Source organism: Tamandua tetradactyla, chromosome 21 (assembly GCF_023851605.1).
Source record: "Tamandua tetradactyla isolate mTamTet1 chromosome 21, mTamTet1.pri, whole genome shotgun sequence".
In the NCBI taxonomy this organism is placed as follows: domain Eukaryota; kingdom Metazoa; phylum Chordata; class Mammalia; order Pilosa; family Myrmecophagidae; genus Tamandua; species Tamandua tetradactyla.
Genome location: NC_135347.1, coordinates 9,310,279 through 9,331,308, shown reverse-complemented (window position 1 = coordinate 9,331,308; position 21,030 = coordinate 9,310,279). Strand labels below are relative to the sequence as shown.

Below are 21,030 nucleotides of genomic sequence, written 5' to 3'. Positions count from 1 at the left end.
TGCATTTAAATAATTATGGAAACATTGCAGAATTGTATCTGTGATACTATATGAAATTTAAATTTTTGCCTCTAAAATCTTTTTTTTCCTTAGGGCTTCTGTATGTAATGTACTGTTAACTTGTTGCAAGGATAATGTATGTCGTCTTTGGGTAGAGACATTTTTACCAAATGATTGTTTGCTATATGGAAGTGACTACAGCCATTGGACTGAATCAATTAATTTAACAAATAACTTCAAGAGAAATGCTTCTAGTAAAGAACGAGGTCAGAGTGCTTTAGAAGTAAGTTTTTTATTTAGAAGTAAGTGCTTTAGAAGTAAGTTTTAGTTATTTCCTATAAGTTTTTAAACTTTTTTATATATTGCCTTTTTTGTGTGGCATTCATCCCCATAAATATAATTATAAAAAACGATGTCTCAGGAAAACTGTTCTCATAAAATTTTTAGTTTAATTTGACTCAAAAATATGCTTAAGGATTTTTTTACAGTATAAAAACCATCTATTATTCTGAAGTTAATCTTATGTTAACTGATAACAGCTGATGATTAACAGTAATATAAAGTAAATTGAACTCTGAATTGCAAAAATTTGACTATAAAAACAAATTATATTTTCTTTCTTGGAGTTTGGAAATGTCTTGTTCTGTCATAACTATAGGGATGATTAACTACAGTAGTTTATCAGATTCTGTTCTTGTCTTTAGGAACACCCCTCTGCCTACCTCCAAACCTCCCGAACTTGGAGTCTTTATTTTACTAATTAATTTGAAAATAAAAGTCAGTTTTTGATGCTTGGACTAATTGAAGGTAGAATAGTAATAGTGATTCTTATTATTTTCTTATTGAAAGCAGCAAGTGATCTAAAATGATTTCTCTTTGAATGCTTTGTATGATTATGGAGCGGCTATTTCAAACTTGGATAATTTTCTCATTCCTAGGAATAGAATTAAATGTATTAATGGATCGTAAGCAACTGATAGTAAGCTGATAGTATGCAGATAATAGCTAAAGAAGTTCTTGACTAGAAATATGAAGACTTTTGTTCTACTTTTAACTCTGCCTCTTATATCATGGGTGACCTTGGGTTCTGTGTAATCTCTTTTCTCATGTGAAAGATAAGACTATTGATACTTTCACTGTCTGCCTTCTGGGGCCAAACGAGATAATTTCTGTGAAAATACTTTGTAGTTTATGAAATATCCTAATGTATGATGGTAATATTCAAGGTTTCATGGTTAGGGAAAGTAAACTATGGGAGAACAGTATACATAGAGACATCATTGTCTGTAAACACATTATTGCAAACTCTTTTTGGCTTTTAAGTTCAGGAGATTAATTATAAGAAAATAAATGAAATTTACTTTTAAAGTATTATGTGAAAGTTAAGAGAAGGTCAGACTGTTGAAGTTCTAACCTTATTCAGGTTTCAGATTTGCTACAGAAAATTCTGGAAGTTATTTCTGTATGTAAAGTCATCTGAAATAGTATATATGTGACTTCTAATAATCATTTTGTAGCCTATACATTTACTTATGACTTATGAAAATATAGACAATAGTTGTACTTTGTTTTTTGTTTACTCAGGTAAATCTGAGACATTTTCGTAAGGGCCGGAGGAGATCACTTGCCCTTGTAGCACATACTGGATACCTCCCACATCAGCAGGATCCTCATCACGTCCACAGAAACACTCCATTGCATGCCAATGCACTTTGCCACTTTCATATTGCTGCCAGCATCAACCCAGCTACAGGTAAGAGAGCACTGTTCAAAAAATGTTTTGTTTTTTTTTTTCCTGATAACATATATACCATCTAAAATTTCTAATTTTATCTACTTTCAGTTATACAGTTTAAAAACTGTATAACTGAACAGCATTTTTTAGTGGTGTTAATTACATTTGTAATGTTGTGCCACCAGTACCACAGTCCATTACCACAATTTTTCCATCACCCAAAACAGAAATTATACCAAATATTTTTATTGAGATATCTTCATGCACATGCAGTCCATCCACAGTATGCAATCAGTGGCTCACATTATCATCACATAGTTGTGTATTCATCACCATGATAATTTTTATAGCATTTGCATCACTCCAGAAAAAGAAATCAAAAGAAAGAAGAAAAACCATACATCCCACACCCTTACCTCCCCCTCTCATTGATCATTAGTATTGCAGTCTACCCAGTTTTGTTTTTAGTCCCTACATCCCCCCATTCTTTATTTATTTTTGTCCTCATCTTGTCCATAACCTGAATAAAGGGAACATCAGCAACGAAGTCTTCACAGTCACGCTGTAACATTGTAAAAGCTGTATAGTTAAACAGTTGTTGTGAAGAATCCAGGCTACTAGAATAGAGTTCAACAGTTTCAAGTACTCACCTTTAGCTACTCCAATACACCACAAAAAAGGAATATCTATATAATGCATGAAAATAACCTCCAGGATAACCTCTCAGCCACTGAAACTTTGTTTCATTTTTCTTTTTCCCCTTTTAGTCAAGAAAGATTTCTCAGTCCCATGATGCCAGGTCTTGGCTCATCCCTGGGAACCATGTCCTACATTGCTAGGGAAATTTACACCCCTAATCATGTCCCATGTAAAGGGGAGGGCTATGAGTCCACCTGTTGAGTTGGCTTAGAGAGAGAGAGGCCACATCTGAGCATTAAAAGAGGTTCTCTGGGGATGACTCTTAGGTATAGTTATAAGTAAGCTTAGCTTCTTTTCAGAAATAAGTTTCATAGGGGTGAGCCCCAAGATCAAGGGCTGAGCCTATTAAATTGGTTTTCTTCAATGGTTGTGATAATAGCAAGAATTCCCCATATGGGGAAACTGAATATTTCCTCCTTTCTCTCTGGTCCCCCAAGGGGACTTTTTCATATGGTTTTTTATTCACTGCCCAAATTACTGTGGGATGTATCAGGGCATCACGGTAACCTGGACAGGCCAGCAAGATCTCATGCCCTGTTCAAGATTCCATGTACTTCTAGTGTTTGAATAAGCTGACCGTACAAGTTAAATTGGATAATGCGCTAACAAAAATGTAAATTTTGCATGAAATAAACATCTCTTCCTTTGGTCTTATGTGAAAGTTGAAGTTTTAAAATATAGACCACAACATCCTTTACCCTATATTCTGATTTACCTTAGTCCTATTCAACATCCTTTATCCTATATTCTGATTTACCTTAGTCCTATTCAGATCAGCTTTATTAATTTTTCTAGTCTGATATCTTTTCAACTTTTTAACAGCTCCTATATGGGTACTGCTGACTTTCCTAGCTTCACAGCTCTAACTCTGAGACTCACAAATACCCAGATTTCCAGGGAACAGCCGAGTTACACACAATAGCTCAGTATCTCTGAATTTTGAGGTAACATCATACCTCCGGAATAGATAGGAATGCTTGCTGTAAGAGCTTACAATCTAGGACCCTTTACAGTAAGCCTCAACCTGGTAACCCATGCTTTCGACTTAAATTCCCCAAGTTTGTATATTATAGTTATATGAGTGAGGTGTTATAATATCTGTCTGACATTTCATTCAACATACTGTTTCTATGCATTATGAAAATAGTATATTGAAATCTCCTGCTATTAATGAAGAACTGGCTATTTCTTCACATCTGTCAAAATTTGCTTCGTATATTTTGGGACTCTTCTGTTAGGTATATTTAAACTTATGTATTCTTATATATATTGTTATATAATAATTATGTTATTATAATTATTATATATTCTTGTTGAATTGACCCCTTTATAGTATATAGTGTCCTTCTTTGAACCTGATAACAGCTTTTGACTAAGTCCATTTTATTTGGTATTGGTGTAGCCACTCCACTCTTGGTTACTGTTTGCACGTGTTACTGTTTCCATCCTTTTACTTTAAACCTACCTGTGCCTTTGAATTTAAGGTGCATCTCTTAGAAACAGCATATAATTGGCCCATGCTTTTTTATACATTTTGCTGATCTTTGCCTTTTGAATGAAGGCTTTAATATATTTACCTTTAAAATAATTGTTGATAAAACAGTACTCTCTTCTGACGTTTTACCATTTTTTTTTGTAAATCTTATACCTTTTTTGCCTCTCAATTTTTCCATTACTGCCTTCTTTCATGTTTGTCAATTTACTGTAGTTAACCATTTTGAATCCCTTCTCATTTCCTTTTGTGTTTATTTTTTAGATATTTTATTTGCAGTTACCATGGAGCTAGAATTTAACATTCTAACACTTACACCAATCACGTTGGATTTGATACAAATAGCTTTAAAACCATAAATGAAACTATACTCCTGTACCCTTTTGCACCCCCACCTTTTTGTGGTTATTTGTTACATATTATATTTTTCTATATTCTATGTCCAAAGCCATTGATTTATCATTACTTTCTATGCATTTGCTTTTTACAACCTGTGAGAAGTAAAAAGTGAAGTTCCATACCGAAAATATAATACAGTAGTACTGGTATTTGTAATTATCCATGTGGTTACCTTTACCAGAGATCTAATTTCTTTATGCTCCTTCAGTCTACTGTCTAGTGTAGGCCTTTCCTTTCAATCTGAATAACTGTCTTCAGTGTTGTTTGTGCAGCTGGTCTAGTGCTCATGAACTTCCTCAACTTTTGTTTATCTGAGACTGTCTTAATCTCTTTACTTACTTTTGAAATATGGTCTCCAGGATATAAAATTACTGATTGGCAGTTATTTTCTTTTGGCATTTAAAATATTTCATCCCATTGCCTTTTTTGCCTCCATGGTTTCTGACGAGAAATCAGAACTTACTCTTGTTGGGACTCCATTGCAAATGGCACAATACTTCTCCTTTGTAGCTTTCAGAATTCTTTGTCTTTGTTATACAGTGGTTTGATCATATTGTGTCTGTGCATGGTTCTCTGTGAGTTAATCTTGTTTGGTGTTCATTGGGCTTCTTGAATATGAATATTCATGTCTTTCATTAAATTTGGGAAGTTTTCTGCCCTTATTTCTTTGATTATCCTTTCTGCCCCTTCCTTCTTTTGTAGCTCTCCTAATACATTGGCACCTTTGATGGTGTCCCACAGTTCTCTTAGACTCTGTTCATTTTTCTTCCTTCTTTTTTCTTTCTATTACTTATCCCTAATAATTTCAATTGTCTTATTGTCAGGTTCACTCATTCTGTCTTCTACCAATTCCAGTCTACTGTTGAAGTCTTCTAGGGAATTTTTCATTTCAGTTATTTTGGGCTTCAATTCTTGTATTTCTGCTTGGTTCCTTTTTATAATTTCTCTCTCTTTATTGCGATTTTCATTTTAATCATTTATTGTTTTTGCGATGACCTTTAGTTATTTCTACTTGTTTTCCTTAGCTCTTTAAAAATATTGGAGTTCATTTTTTTCAAGTGTTTAACATCCAAAGCCTTACTTTCTTTGTTGATTGATTCTGAAATTTTATCTTGTTCCTTTGGATGGGCCATCATTTCTTGTTTCTTTTTCTATCTTGTAATCTTTCATTGCACACTGTATATTTTAATATCCTGCTAGTGATTTGACAAATGATTTCCTTAAATGCCAGTTGCTAAGAAAAGCAAACTAAAGCAAAAAAAATCCCACCTTTGACAGTCTTTTCAAATTGACCCTGTTTTAGCTGATGCTCTTCTTCAGAGTATAGCTCATCTACTAAAAAAATAAGTTCGAGGTAAAAATTGGGGTTCCTCTCTGCCCTTTCTGAGCATGTGTCTTGTACTGGGCTTTTGCTCATGGCCTTAGGAGTTCTGTTGTTTGTAGAAATCTCAATGCCCCCCCTACTCTTTGTAGAATAGGTACTCCTACCCCCTAGTGCTTTATTGTATGTAGTGAAACTGTTAATTCTTTGCTCTTGCCTGCTTGTTTCTTATACTACTTTAGCTGTGTGCAAGTTGTTTCTGCCTGCAGGGCAAGTTCTGAGAGGACATGTGTTCTAGTTTGCTAGCTGCCGGAATGCAATATACCAGAAACAGAATGGCCTTTAAAAGGGGGAATTTAATGAGTTGCTAGTTTACAGTTCTAAGGCTGAGAAAATGTCCAATTAAAACAAGTCTATAGAAATGTCCAGTCAAAAACATCCATCCAGGGAAAGATACCTTGGTTCTAGATGGCCAATGAAGTTCAGGGTTTCTCTCTCAAGTGGAAGGGCACATGGTGAACACAGTCAGGGCTTCTCTGTCATCTGGAAGGGCATGTGGCGAACACGGCGTCATCTGCTAGCTTTCTCTCCTGTCTTCCGGTTTTATGAAGCTCCCCGGGAGGCGTTTTCCTTCTTCATCTCCAAAGGTCGCTGGCTGGTGGACTCTCTGCTTCATAGTGTTGCTCTCTATGAATCTCTTTCTCCAAAAGTTTCCCCTTTTATAGGACTCCAATAAGCCAATCAAGACCCACCCATATGGCTGGAGACATGTCGTCACCTAATCCTGTTTAACAACCACTCTTGACTAAATCACATCATCCAGGGAGATGATCTCATTATAGTTTCAAACATACAGTATTGAATAGAGATTATTCTACCTTTATGAAATGGGATTATATTAAAACATGGCTTTTCTTAAGGGGCATATATCCTTTCAAACCAGCACAACATGCTAAAGAGGAGTGTCCTGGTTTGGCCTTTAGAGCTACCACCAGATAGATTGGCACTGACAAATAGGTGCCCTGGTATATACACAGATGTTATTCTACTGCCTAGAGTACATTGCCAGGGACCCACTATGAGTGTGCAGGCCAGCTCCACACACTCCAGAGGGTTGTGTGGGAGAAGCCAACAGGGGCACTGTGTGTTTCTCCTACTGCTTTGAAGCTGTGTTTTCTTAATTCGGAGTTTGCCCAGTTACTGCAATCCTTTGTTTCCCAAAGCTCTGAGGAAGATGCTCTGACAATTTTTGATAGGTGTTAAAGATTCTGTAGGGACGTGGAGCCCTGTTGGATTTTATACTTCCTTCTTGGTTGTCAAGAAGGCTGAAGATCCAAAGAATGTTTTTGAAGTTGAGCTGACTGATTTTACAACAAATAAGTTGTGCTTTTCATTTTTGAAAAAGTAAAATGTGTGGTGAATTCCTTAGGTAACTTTTAATTGTATCTAGCTCACTGGTTATATAAAAAGGTATTTTAGTTTATCTGTTAGCTTATTTGCTCTTTAAGCCCAGGATTTGGTTTGTGTTTAGAAATCTTGATAAATCATTGACATATATATTTATTTATTCAAGGATTGACATTGGAGTAAATCCGTAATGCAATAGAAGTTAACCCATTTCACTATTATTGTCTAGCTGTGAAAATAAAACCATTGCATTTGGTACTTAATCTTTGGAGTCATTTCAGAAATATGGAAGAAATATTCAGTAATTATGACTGGAAGAATTAACTTATCTCCATAGTAAAATGTGTTCTGTTAGACAAGTTGAATGATCTCAAATATCTAAGTCTACCCCTATGAATTTGAAGAATTAAGTGCTCATCTCCTTTTAAAATATTTTTTGAGAATGTAAAAACCAAATGGTCACACTGTGGGCATTTAAAGTGGAATCTTGGAATATTTGAAAAAATTAAAAATATCTGCACATGATAAATTTCATATACAGAAAGTTAAAGTATTTTTCATCCGACCCCACCGTAGTCCCTCTTCTTAGAGATAATCACTATTGATGAGTCTTGTATATTTTTGAATATTCTTGAGCCTAACATAGCTTCATAAAACATTCTGGATTTACTTCAAGGAAACATAGCCATAAATATGGTCCATTAATTACTTGAATAGAATTTTATCTGTCAAAGTGAGAAGTGCTCGCGTAACTCAAGTGTAGAGATATATGCAGTAGGAATGAATGAAGTTTATTTGCTGCTTTCTTAGCTTTTATTTCATGTGACTAACAGTCCTAGCTTGAAAAGAATCCATGAGTTAAGAAAAGATAAAAGGGTGAAATATTTGATTATCTTTTTATCATGTTAAGAATTTATACTGGCTTGGAAAAAGACTATCACTTTTATTTACAACCGTATAGCGACAATGGTTTAATAATTTAGAAGAGATGCTTAATGTCTCCTGGATTAATTTTGAAGGCCTCTGCTAATAGCAAAGGACAATATTATGATAATAAAATTTGAATTCTTACTTGAAAAGGCTGAGGGATTCCTGATAAAGGAATCCTAAATTCTTGTGTGACATCTCCTTACCTAGCTTCCAATGATTAAAACTCAAACTTTCTTTACATTTTAAGGCCCTAGGGAAATCCATACAGTTAGAACAAATCAAAGCAAAAGAATATTATTTGCAGCTAGATTGAGCCCTGTGGAGGTTTTCTTTTCCTAGGTTAGGTCTATTGGAATGGCTGTCTTTGAAATGTTCTACCTGTTTCTTACCCAGTTATAAGTTGTTTGCCCATCCATAGAATTAGCCACAAGAGGGAAGCTTGTAACAGCATGTTCTTTTAGTTCTAGTTCTTTCATCCTTTCCGTGAAGATTTCACAGGAGAATGACTTTAATCAAATTATTTGGAAAAGATGTACATTTTCTTTTTGCCAGAAAGCTCTCCTAAAAGCTAGTATTATCACCTCCTTCCCAAGCCCTTTTTATATTAACATCTAGGCCTGTGGTATACTAGAGGCATTGTGTTGATCTCTTTTGTGCTGATTGAAAATTGATTATAAGAAAATCCTGCCCACAGCTTCTTGGGAGGACTATCTCAATCTCTGGCACTACTGTATATCCACCTAGGAGCAATGGGATTGGCAGTTCTTTCCCTCAAAGCTTTTATTAAGTGCTTAGGCTGTGCTGTTATAATGGTAGGAACTGGAGATACGGTGGTGAGTAAAACAGATGTGGTTTTTGTTCTCATAAAAATACAGTCAGGTAGGGGATAGATAAATATTAATCAAATAATTAATCATACTAAAAAATGTGTAGCTATAAACAGAAGCTCTTGGATTGAATATGACTATCAATATTTACAACCTGCCTCCAGTAGAAGTAACAAGAGAAAGGTTGTTTTACCGTTCCTTTACCATTCATCCCCTGTAGTATTCTTTTATTGGTATCATTCAGTAGACACATTGTTTAAACAGACAGTTCAAATTACTTACCTATCCAGTAAAAAAATTATAGAGTTATTCTAGGGAAAGTGGTTTACATTCCATGACTCAATCTCAGCCTTTCTGGTTCAGCTAACAACAGCATGATCCACCTTGGATTTAATATAATAGACTTAATTTTTCTTTATTTTGCTTAATTTGGGATTATTATTGGTTATAACAGCTGGCTCTTGATTTTGGACTTAATTCAGCAATTATATGAAGAGTAATACAAGGAAACTTTTTTCTTTTAGCTGCATTGGTTTGTTATGAATACCTTTCTTCAGTATTAGAAGGGATTCTCAATTCATACCTTCCAAGTTCAATCTGGAAGTAATAAATAAACAGTATCCACTTGGGAATTAGATGCATAAGGTTATTAAAGCTGTTATTTGTCAGTCTATTAAGTATATAAAAGAAGAAAGTTGTTATATTGAGATGCCTACTCTGCTTGCTATTTTGACATCATGATAATGGCATTTTTCATTGTTCAGGTTAAAGTATGCTTGTTACCAAAGTTTATATATAAATTCAGAAGATTTTCCTATTAACATGTCTAAAGATCACAGTTATATTTCTTCATGAACATTTTTTTAGGATTAAAGGAAATATGAATCATCAAATATGTTTATACTATATGATTTAGAATATATAATTTGATCTTCTTTATAATAGGTATGTTAAATGTACTGTTTAAATCTATCACTAATAACAGTGTCAAATACCATTTAAGTTGGGAGTCTTATTTTTATGTTAAGTAAAATGAATTTTAGAGGTTTAAAGTTAAGTGTAACCATCAATGTTGAAAATATAAATAAGACCATGCTGGAATGGTAGAAATTTAAAATTTTATGTGTTATGTTTTCTTTTTTCCTTTATAGACATTCCACTTCTGCCTTCTATCACATCTCTGAGTCTCAGTGAAAATGAAGAGAAGAATGGACCTTTTGTGGTACACTGGCTAAATAATAAAGAGTTGCATTTTACTTTGTCCATGGAAGTCTTCTTGCAGCAACTTAGAAAAAGTTTTGAACAACCATCTTCTGAGGCCAGTGTAGAAGACTCTAATCAGGCAGATGTAAAATCTGATGAAGGTAAAGCTTTAAAAGAAAGATGAAAATTTTAAGTTTTGTTTAAAATATCAATGGTTTTTGTGTTGGGGTAACACTAGCTACTCTCTGAAATAAACTCTAAAATTTCGATGGCATAAAATAAATTTGGATTAGCTCGTTTAACAATTCAGTGTAGATGGTTCCTCTTCCAGGTGGCTTTCTTCCAGACTGATTCAGAAAGTCCGGCTTTTTCATTCATATGGTTCTTTCGGCCTCAAGGCTTTGCCACTTGAAAAGCTATCTGTGGACTAGCAATATTGGCATCACCCAGGAGTTTATTAAAAATGCAGAATCTCAGGCTTCACCCAGAATCTGGAATTTAAGGAAATTCCCAGGAGATTTGTGTGTATAGTAAAGTTAGAGAAGCATTGCCATAAGGCCTTAGACTCTTCCTGCATCCTGCAGTTAGGTGGAGGACCAGAGACAAGGAGGGTAGGAGAAGGAGAAGTGCAACTGTTTCTAAATTGCCTTGACTCAGAATTGGCACATAATTCCACCCACAATCCATTGACAAGAACTAATCATAGATTCCCGTAGTTTCTGACTGGATAACCATTCTACACTGAATACTGGGAAGTATGAATTTGTGGTGGGCAGCTAGCCATCTCTACTACAGTATGTTTTTGTTTTTAAAAAGTTTTTTCTTTCCTTTTTTTTTCTTTTAATTAGAAGATTGTACATCATCATTAGAAAAACAAAATCAAGCAGTACAGACAGGTATAAAGTTTTCCTATAAGCTTGATGACTGTCCTTCCATAATGATTCTTTTTTATGTTCATTCAAACACGTTTTTACAGCTTTTTAAATTTAATTGTACTATGGGTGTTTTTAAACAGAAATAGGATTATATTATACATTGTATTCTGCAACTTACTTTTTAAATTAAATAATAGTCAATTTTTCCGTCTCATTTAACAGCTGTTGAGTATTTCATTAAGACAAAATTTCAGTTAAGAGAAATTATTTACTTAATAGTTCCTTTACTGATAAACATTCAAGTTGTTTTTCATTCTACTAATAATGGTATGACACATCTTTCCAGCATTATGTGAATTTTTCTGTAGTATAGATTCATAGATGTAGAATTATTGGGGAATATAAACATTTGAAATTTCAATAACTGCTGCAAATTATTCTCCAGAAATGATTTACCAATTTTTATTTCCTTTCAGTGTTTGCATATATCCCTTTACCACATCTTTGCCAATATTACCTCTTTATATTATATAACTTTTTGCTGGTTGATATAGGGAGAATGGTATCTTTCACTTTTTTGGTAATTTTTACTGTGGTAACCTATACAACTTAACAGTTCCCAATTTAATCACTTTGAAGAATAAAATTCCTTGGTGTTAATTATACTCAGTGTTGTGCTACCATCACCATCGTCCATTATGAAAACTTTTCCATCACCTGGAAAAATGGTATCTTGTTTTATTTTACATTTTCCTGATGCAAATTGAACAGTTTGAACATCTTATTTAGCTGGTTATTCTGTGACTCACCTTTTCATGTCCGTAGCCTGATTTTCTGTTGAGTTCTTTTTTATTGTTACTGATTTGTAAACCTTGACCTTTTTTTAAAATCTTATAAACAGCTAAAACATTTTTTTAGCAACTCTTTTTTTAGATTTCAATGGAATTTTATTGCTATATATTGTTTATTCACATACAGTGTAATCATCCAAAGTGTATATAATCAGCGGTTCACAGTATCATCGTATAGCTGTGCATTTCTCATCACAATTGACTTTTGTTTTCTTTATGTGAAAACAAAATTATTTTTCACATAAAGAAAACAAAAGTCAATTGTGATGAGAAATGTGATGTGATGACAGAATTTCAAAGTACACTGCAACAATTAGTTGTAGTCAATTATGATGAGAAATGTGATGTGATGTGATGACAGAATTTCAAAGTATACTGCAACAATTAGTTGTAGAACAGATTTTGGAGTTTGGTACAGCAGTTGGGTTACAGTGGTTACAGTGGGTTACAGTTCCACAATTTTAGGTTTTTATTACTAGCTTTTCCAAGACACTGGAGAGTAAAAGAAATATCAATAAAATAATCCAACAGTCATCCTCATTTGTTATACCCTACCTTCTCTGTATAACTCCACCATCTCCTTTGATCTTTCTCCCACTCTTTAGAGGTATTCAGGCTATGCCCATTCTAACTTTATTGCATTGGAAGGGGCTGTTGATAATAAGGGTTAGGGGGATGAATCTAGTTGATATTCTGGAGAGGTTGGCTTCTCTGCATTTCAGGACTTATCTGGCCTTGGGATCAAACTGGAGGTTATAAATTTCTGGAAAGTAACCCTAGTGCATGGAACCTTTGTAGAATCTCATAGAATGTTCTAGGTGTTCTTCAGGGTGGCAGGAATGGTTTTGGTTGGAGTTTGGCAAACTATGATAGATAACAATGTCCAGTAGAAGGTGATATAAATTATATGGATAAATATAACATTAAAAGACATTCAGAAGTCGCCCTTGTTCAGCGCATTTAAGGACAGATAGCAGAAGCTAGTGATGTGCTAGACTTCAAGAAGTTTTATCAGCTTCACAATTAAAAATAATTTTCTAGGATAAAAGGAATGATTAATAACATGATAAAGAATGGTCAGTACTGGATTTTATAATGGAATGATTCATATTAGTTTACACAATAGAGGTTATTCTCTTTCCTAACAAATAATGATTTTGCATCTTAAACTGTAAAATCCAGATCTGTCGTTTATAGTGTTGCCTAGTTATATAAAATCATGGCTTCCTGGGGAACTATAGATTTCAGTAAAGCCAGGTAAACTGTTCTTATTGAGCAATAAATCATTGGCAATGAAGTAAGGTAAAGGCACACCTATGGATGCTGTGCTGGTTTGAAAGAATGCATGTCCCCTAGAAAAATCCTGTCCTAATCCCATTTTGTAAAGGCAGCTGTTTCTTCTAATCCCTATTCAGTATTGCATGTTTAAAACTAATCAGATCATCTCCCTGGAGATGTGATTTAATCAAGAGTGGTTCTTAAAGTGGATTAGGTAGAGGTGTGTCTTTCCCCATTTGGGTGGGTCTTGATTAGTTTCTGAAGTCTTATAAAAGAGGAAACATTTTAGAGAATGAGAAAGCAGAGAATGCTACGGCACCATGAAGCAGAGAGTCCACGAGCCAGCGACCTTTGGAAAACACCTCCCGGGAAGCTGCATGAAGCAGGAAGCTAGGAAAGAAAGCTGGCAGATGACGCTGTGCTCACCATGTGCCCTTCCAGCTGAGAGAGAAACTCTGACCCTGTTCACCATGTACCTTCTCACTTGAGAGAGAAACCCTGAACTTCATCGGCCTTTTTAAATCAAAGTATCTTTCCCTGGATACCTTTGATTGGACATTTCTATTGACTTATTCTAATTGGGACATTTTCTCAGCCTTAGAACTGTAAACTAGCAACTTATTAAATCCCTCCCCTTTTTTTATTAATTAAAAAAAAATTAGCAAACATTTAGATATCATTCCATTCTACATATGCAATCAGTAATTCTTAACATCATCACATAGTTGCCTGTTCATCATTTCTTAGTACATTTGCATCGATTTAGAAGAAATAAAAAGACAACAGAAAAAGAAATAAAACGATAATAGAGAAAAAAAGACTATACATATACCATACCCCTTACCCCTCGCTTTCATTTACCACTATTTCAAATTGAATTTATTTTAACATTTGTTCCCCCTATTATTTATTTTTATTCTATATGTTCTACTCTTCAGTTGATATAGTAGCTAAAAGGAGCATCAGACATAAGGTTTTCACATTCACAGAGTCTCATTGTGAAAGCTATATCATTGTTCAGTCATCATCAAGAAACATGGCTCCTGGAACACAGCACTACATTTTCAGGCAATTCCCTCCAGCCTCTCCACTACATCTTGAACAACAAGGTGATATCTACTTAATGCGTAAGAATAACCTCCAGGATAACCTCTGGACTCTGTTTGGAATCTCTCAGCCATTGACACTTTGTTTCATTTTACTCTTCCCCCTTTTGGTCGAGAAGGTTCTCTCAATCCCTTGATGTTAATTCTCAGCTCATTCTAGAGTTTTTCTCAGTCCCTTGATGCTGAGTCTCAGCTCATTCCAGGGTCTCTGTCCCACATTGCCAGGAAGGTCCACCCCCCTGGGAGTCATGTCCCATGCAGAGAGGGGGAGGGTGGTGAGACTGCTCGTCATGTTGGCTGGAGAGAGGGGCCACATCTGAGCAACAAAAGAGGCTCTCTTGGGGGTGACTCTTAGGCCTAAATTTTAAGTAGACTTGACCTATCCTTTGTGGGGTTAAGTTTCGTGTGAACAAACCTTAAGACTGGTGGCTCAGCCTATAGCTTTGGTTGTCCGCACTGCTTGTGAGAATATCAAGAATTCAACTTGGGTAAGTTGTTAAATTCCCCTTTTTAAGAGCCATTCTGTTTCTGGCATATTGCATTCCGGCAGCTAGCAAACCAGCGAACAGATGCCATTCGATAAGTTAGTCTTTGATGGCCATGGTCCAGAGGAGTGGTTAATGAGTTTCCATAATCATTATGCCAGATCCATCTTGGGTATTAAAAGTACTGACCAGTGTTCCAAAACCAAGCACATGATTTGTGAGGATCCACTTTAGGCCTCTTGTGGTAATGTGATTACAAGGCTGTTCAATACCAGTCACTTCCATTCCAGTGTTTATGAGCAACTTGTACTTTCCTGGTTGGAGCAGGTAGATGAAAGATTTTTCTTGAATTACATTTGACAAAGAAGTGATACCATTCACTTGAAACAGGATGTTCACAGATACCATAATCTGGTCAAAATGTCCACCAAGTCCTCCCAGAGTCATAATTATATCAACCTGTAGGTCTTTTTCTTTATCTCCTTTTGGAGCACTTGGAGGCACTTGGTAAAATCAGTGTGGTCTTGATCCAGAATTGAAATCAGCTTACAGCCCTTAACACTGTAGTACTCTTTGACTTCAGATATAATAGAATCAAAATCTCCATTGATGAATTCAGGCAAAAAACTTTCCCTTTTCCTTCATTGATGTCATATAAGCAGGTGACACCTCCATCAGCACAAGCTTTACTCCAAAGATGACAAAAAGAGTCATGCAAAACCTGGTTCAGAATCGCATTCCCAGTGGAGTTCCAATTGAGTAAAGACACGCTCCATATTGGAATATTTACCTACAGTGGCAGGTGGAGCCACCAGCTGAAGGAGCCTACACACTGCAAGAGCAAGGGTGATTGACAGGATTGACAACTCGGCATGCAGCTGAGGAGACTCTAGAGCTATAGGAAAATTTTTGATAACTGATTGAATGTCTTTACTTGTGATTGATTTGTTGAGATATTTATTTCTTCCTGAGGCCGTAGCTTGTTTGTGTGTTTCCAGGAATTTGTCCATTTTATCTAAATTGTCTAGTTTTTTGGCATATAGTTGTTCACAGTATCCTCTTACAGTTTTGTTTTTTTTTTTATTTTTTCAGGTCCATGGTAATGACCGCTCTCTCATTTCTGATTTTGTTTATTTGCATCTTCTCTTTGTGTTTTTTTCTCAGTCTTGCTAGGGATCCATCAGCTTTATTGATTTTCTTAAAGAACCAGCTTTGGATTTATGGATTCTGTTGTTCCTTAGTTCTCCCATTCATTTAACTCTGCTTTAATCTTTGTTATTTCTCTTCTTCTGTTTGCTTTGGGGTTAGTTTGTTGTTCTTTCTCTATTGAACAGTTAGGGCCTCTATTTTTGCTCCATCTTCTTTTTTAATATAGGAATTTATGGCAATAAATTTCCCTCTCAGGAAACAAGTTGTAGAGAAGATGCAGAGAAAGAGGTGAACCTATTCATTACTGGTAGGGAAACTCAGAGGTGCAGCTTCTCTGGAGGGCAGACTGGTGGTTCCACAGAATGCTACAGGTGTGGTTACCATATGGTCCTGCAACCCCCTTTCTCAGTATGTACCCAGAGGAACCGAATGTGGGGACATGACTGGAGATGTGCACACTGGTACTTAATGGTAACAAAGTTCATGATTCACAATAAATGGAAGTGGCCTAAGGGTACAACACCTGAGGGAAGGAAGGGGGAACTATCCGTGTATACATACAACGAGCTACTGAGTGGCCACATGCAGGAATGAAGTTGCAAGGCATGTAAGTTTTAAGGACTGTGTGTTGAATGAAATTTCAGAAAGAAAAACAAATATTATGTCTCACTCATTTGGACTAACTATAATATATAAACTGCGTGAATTGAAGTTGAGAGCTTGTGTTATCAGGTTGGGGCCTAGTCTAAAGGGTCCTAGACTGTAAGCTCTTACACCACTTACATATATTCAGGTGTTATAACTGCTGTTTCTAAATCCTGAGATACTGAGCAGTTACTGTAGAACTTGATCATTCCCAGGAACTTCAGGTATTTATGTGACACCTGAGAATCAGAATTAGAGTTCTGAAGGTTTGAAAGTCAGCATTACCCCATAGAGGAACTGTTTAAAAAGCTGAAAAGGGGATCAGACTTCGACTAGAGATATGAATGAAGCTGATCTGGATAGGATTAAAGTGTAAATCAGAATACAGGGTAAAGGATGATATGGTCCATATTTTGAAACTTAAAGTTTTGTATGAGAACAAAAGGAGAGATGTTTATTTGGTGCAAAATTTATATTTGGGTAGCACATTGTGTAATTTAACTTATATGGTCAGTTTATTAGATAAACAAAAACTGCGAGAATTTGTTAACAAGAGACATGCCCTGCAAGAAATACTAAAGAGAGCTCTACTGACTGGAAAAAAAAAGTACATGGAAAAGTACTATAAGTACATGGAATCTTGAATAAAGCATGAGATCTTGTTGGTATGTCCAGGTTAGTGTTATGCGCAGATATATCCCAGAGTAATTTGGACAGTAAATAAAAAATATTTGCAAAGTCCCCTTGGGGGACTAGGGAGAAAGGAGGAAATATTCAATTTCCCCTTCTGGGGAATTCCTGCTATTCTCACAAGCTGTGGGGACAACCAAATCAATAGGCAGAACCCTCAGTCTTGAGTTTTGCCCCTATGAAACTTATTCCTACAAAGGAGACACTAAGCCTACTTATAATTATGCTTTTAAGAGTCACCCCTAGAGAACCTCTTTTGTTGCTCAGATGTGGCCTCTCTCTCTAAACCAACTTGTCAGGTGAACTCACCACCATCCCCCTACATGGGGCATGACTCCCAGGGGTGTAAATCTCCCTGGCAACATGGGACAGAACTACTGGAATGAGCCAGGACCTGGCATCAAGGGATTGAGAAAGCCTTCTTGACCAGCAAGGGGAAGAGAAAAATGAGACAAAATAAAATTTCAGTGGCTGAGAGAGATCAGACAGTTCAGTTGCTATCCTGGAGGTTATTCTTATGCATTATATAGATATCCAGTTTTAGTTTATGGTGTATTGGAGTGGCTAGAGGGAAGTACCTGAACTGTTGAGCTGTGTTCCAGTAGCCTTGATTCTTGACGACGATTGTATAATGATACAGCTTTTACAGTGTGACTGTATGATTGTGAAAACCTGTATCTGATGCTCCTTTCATCCAGGGTATGGTCAGATGAGTAAAAAAAAAAAAAAAAAAGGATAAAAAAATAAATAATAGGGAGGATAAGGGGTAAAATAAATTGGGTCGATAGAAATTTTAGTGGTCAATGAGCGCGAGGGGTAAGGGAGATGGGATGTACAAGTTTTCTTTTTTCTTTTTATTTCTTTTTCTGGAGTGATGCAAATGTTCTAAAAATGATCATGTGATGAATACACAACTATGTGGTGATATTGTGACCCATTGATTGTACACCATGTATGGACTGTATTTTTGTGGATATTTTTCTATAAAAATATTTTTTAAGGGAAAAAATTTCCCTCTCAGCACTGTTTGCTGCATCCCGTAATTTCTGATGTATTTTATTTTCATTTTCATTCATCTCCAGATAGCTACTGATCTCTCTAGCAATTTCTTCTTTGACTTACTTGTTGTTTAAGAGTGAGTTATTTAATCTGCATATATTTGTGAAAGTTCTCTTTCTTTTTTGGTTATTGATTTCCAGCTTCATTCCACTGTGATCAGAGAAGGTGCTTTGAATAATTTCAGTGTTTTTCAGTTTATAAAGACCTGTTTTGTACCCAGCATCTGATCTATCCTGGAGAATGTTCTATGAGCACTAGACGAAAATGTGTATCCTGGTATTTTGGGGTATAATGACTTATTTATGTTTGTTAGGTCTAATTCATTTATCAAGTTAAATTCTCTATTTCCTTGTTGATCTTCTGTCTGGTTGTTTTATCTAGAGGAGAGTGGTGTTTTGAAGTCTCCTACTATTACTGTTGAAACATCTATGGCTCCCTTCAGTTTAGTCAGTGTTTGTCTCATGTACTTTGGAGCTCCTTGATTGAAAGTATAAATATTTATGATTATTTCTTCTTGGTGAATTGTCCCTTTTATTAATATATAGTGTCCTTTGTCTGTTATAATGCCTTTACATTTAAAGTCTATTTTGTCTGATACTAATATAACTACTCCTGCCTTCTTTTGGTTACAGCTTGCGTGGAACATCTTTTTTCCATCCTTCCATTTTCAATCTATTTGTATCCTTGGGTCTAAGATGAGTCTCTTGTAAGCAGCATATAGCTGGATTACATTTTTAAATCCATTCTGCCAATTTGTATCTTTTAATTGGGAAGTTCAATCCTTTAACATTCAAAGTTATTACTGTAAAAGCATTTCTTTTTTTTTTTTTTTTAATATTTTTATTGTGAAATGTCCATACACTTCCACACTGACCATATTATATAATCAGTGACTCACAATATCGTCACATAATGGTATATTCTTTACCATGATCATTTTTGAAACATTTGCATCACTCCAAAATAAGAAATAAAGAGAAAAAAGAACTCATACTTCCCATACCCCTTGCCCCTCCCTCTCATTGACCCACAGTATTTCATTCTACCCAATTTTCTCCATTTATGCCCCCCTTTTATTTATTCTTATCCTTATTTCTATTTTTTTTTTTTTTTACTCATCTGTCCATACCCTGGATAAAAGAAGCATCAGACATATGTTTTTACAATCACATAGTCAGATTGTAAAAGTTACAGAGCTAATCTACAGTCTTTTTCAAGAATCAAGGCTCCTGGAACACTGTTGAACAATTTCAGGTAGTTCTTCTAGCTACTTAAAAGCATTTCTTGAATCCACCATCTTATCTTTTGGATTTTATTTGTCATGTTTGTATATTCTTTTCCCTCTTTCTCTTTTTGTCCTTTAAGTTACCCTTATTGGTACTCTTCCAATTCTGTACCCTTTTCCAGATTTCCCTCTCCTGTCTTTTTCTTTCAACCTTAGAACTTCTTTAAGTATTTCTTATAGGGCTGGTCTCTTGTTGATAAATTATCTCAGGATTTGTTGGTGAAAATTTTAATCTCTCCCTCACTTTTGAAGGACAGTTTGGCTGGGTATAGAATTCTTAGCTGGTAGTCTTTCCCTTTCTGGATCTTAAATATATCATACCACTTCCTACTCGCCTCCATAGTGCCAGTTGAATAGTCCAAATTCAGTCTTATGTGGTTTCCCTTGTATGTAGTATATTGTCTTCAGGCTGGGCTGTATCTGTTTGCATCTTCATATGCTTTGTGATTGTGTTGCCTTCAAAGCTTGTAAATATCTGGATAGTGTTGCTTTGGAAGTTGATTTTCTTTAGTAGTCTAAAGCTTTGTATTTACAGAACAGCTGTGGAGCAGGAGACAGAGCACATCAGTGACAAGTTGGGGCACAAGTATAGGCACAGGTTGGGGTGTTACACTGGTGCCTGGGAGTGTCGGGTGCAGAATGTGGCATTGTGGAGGTGTGGTATGGGGTATGTGGGAATAAGGTACAGCTCAGGCAGGCCTTGGAGCATAGGAGCAGGTTACGGTGTGGAGGACATAGAGGTAGGGCTTGGCAGGAGGCACATTGTGGGGGGCAGGATGTGGGTGTGCACGTGCATGGGTTTGGGAGTCGAGGCCCTGTGTGAGCATTTGCAGGTCTGCGGGGGCTCAAGTCGGGGTTTCACCTGCTTGGGCTTGAGGCAGGTGTGGCCCTGATGCACGGATGAGCGCTTGCCCAGAGCTGGGGGTACGCGCATGCACCTGGCCAGAGAGGTGATGTGCAGGGGTATAGGGGTTTGGGCACGGATGTGTGTGTGCCAAAGGGGGCAGGAAGTGAGTATGCGGGTGCATGTGTCTGGGGAGTCGGATGCTGATGTGAGTATGTGCAGAGCTCAAGGTGGGTGAGGTGTGGTTGCACAACTGGGTGGGCTGGGAGCAGTTGTGGCCTGGATGCACAGATGCACAGATGAGTGCCTGCAGCCTGGAAGTGCAGGTGAAGGCTGGCAGGGAGCAGAGAGGGTGAGATGGGTAGTGAGGGGCTGGGTGTTGGTGTGCAGCTTGGGAGACGTGGAGCAGGCTGGAGCAGGCATGTGTGCATGTGTGGGGCAGGGGTGGTGAGGCAGGAATGCGTAGGTGGGGGGGTCTGGTGGGGTGCTTGGAATGGGTGTGGGGGCAGGTAGCACAGTTCAGGTGGTGGGGCCTTGTTGGGATTGTGGGGCAGGGGCTGCACACATGGGTGTAGTGCATTCAAGGAGCATTTGAGCAACTCTTTTTAAGAAAGCCTTTATATTTCTAATCGGGATGGAGTGTTGTGGGGGTTGGAATTTTTGAACTGGAGGTCAGACTATACATACTTATCTGTATTAATATATTAGTATACAGATTTATATCTTCCTTTTTTCCATTTTTTTAATTGA

At 36.4% G+C, this 21,030-nt stretch overlaps 1 protein-coding gene and 1 pseudogene across 9 annotated transcripts in view; one reads left to right on the top strand and one right to left on the bottom strand.

Moving 5' to 3' along the window:
- Positions 1-21,030, top strand: part of DMXL1 (Dmx like 1) — a 232,644-nt gene that overhangs the window by 88,227 nt on the left and 123,387 nt on the right. For all 9 annotated transcript variants that reach the window (XM_077138868.1, XM_077138867.1, XM_077138866.1 and 6 more), the window contains 3 exons: positions 94-283; positions 1,585-1,753; positions 9,962-10,174. In XM_077138868.1, the coding sequence (XP_076994983.1) occupies positions 94-283; positions 1,585-1,753; positions 9,962-10,174 (572 nt within the window). The remainder of the gene's footprint in view (positions 1-93; positions 284-1,584; positions 1,754-9,961; positions 10,175-21,030) is intronic.
- LOC143665457 (thiamine pyrophosphokinase 1 pseudogene) lies at positions 14,741-15,055 on the bottom strand (annotated as a pseudogene).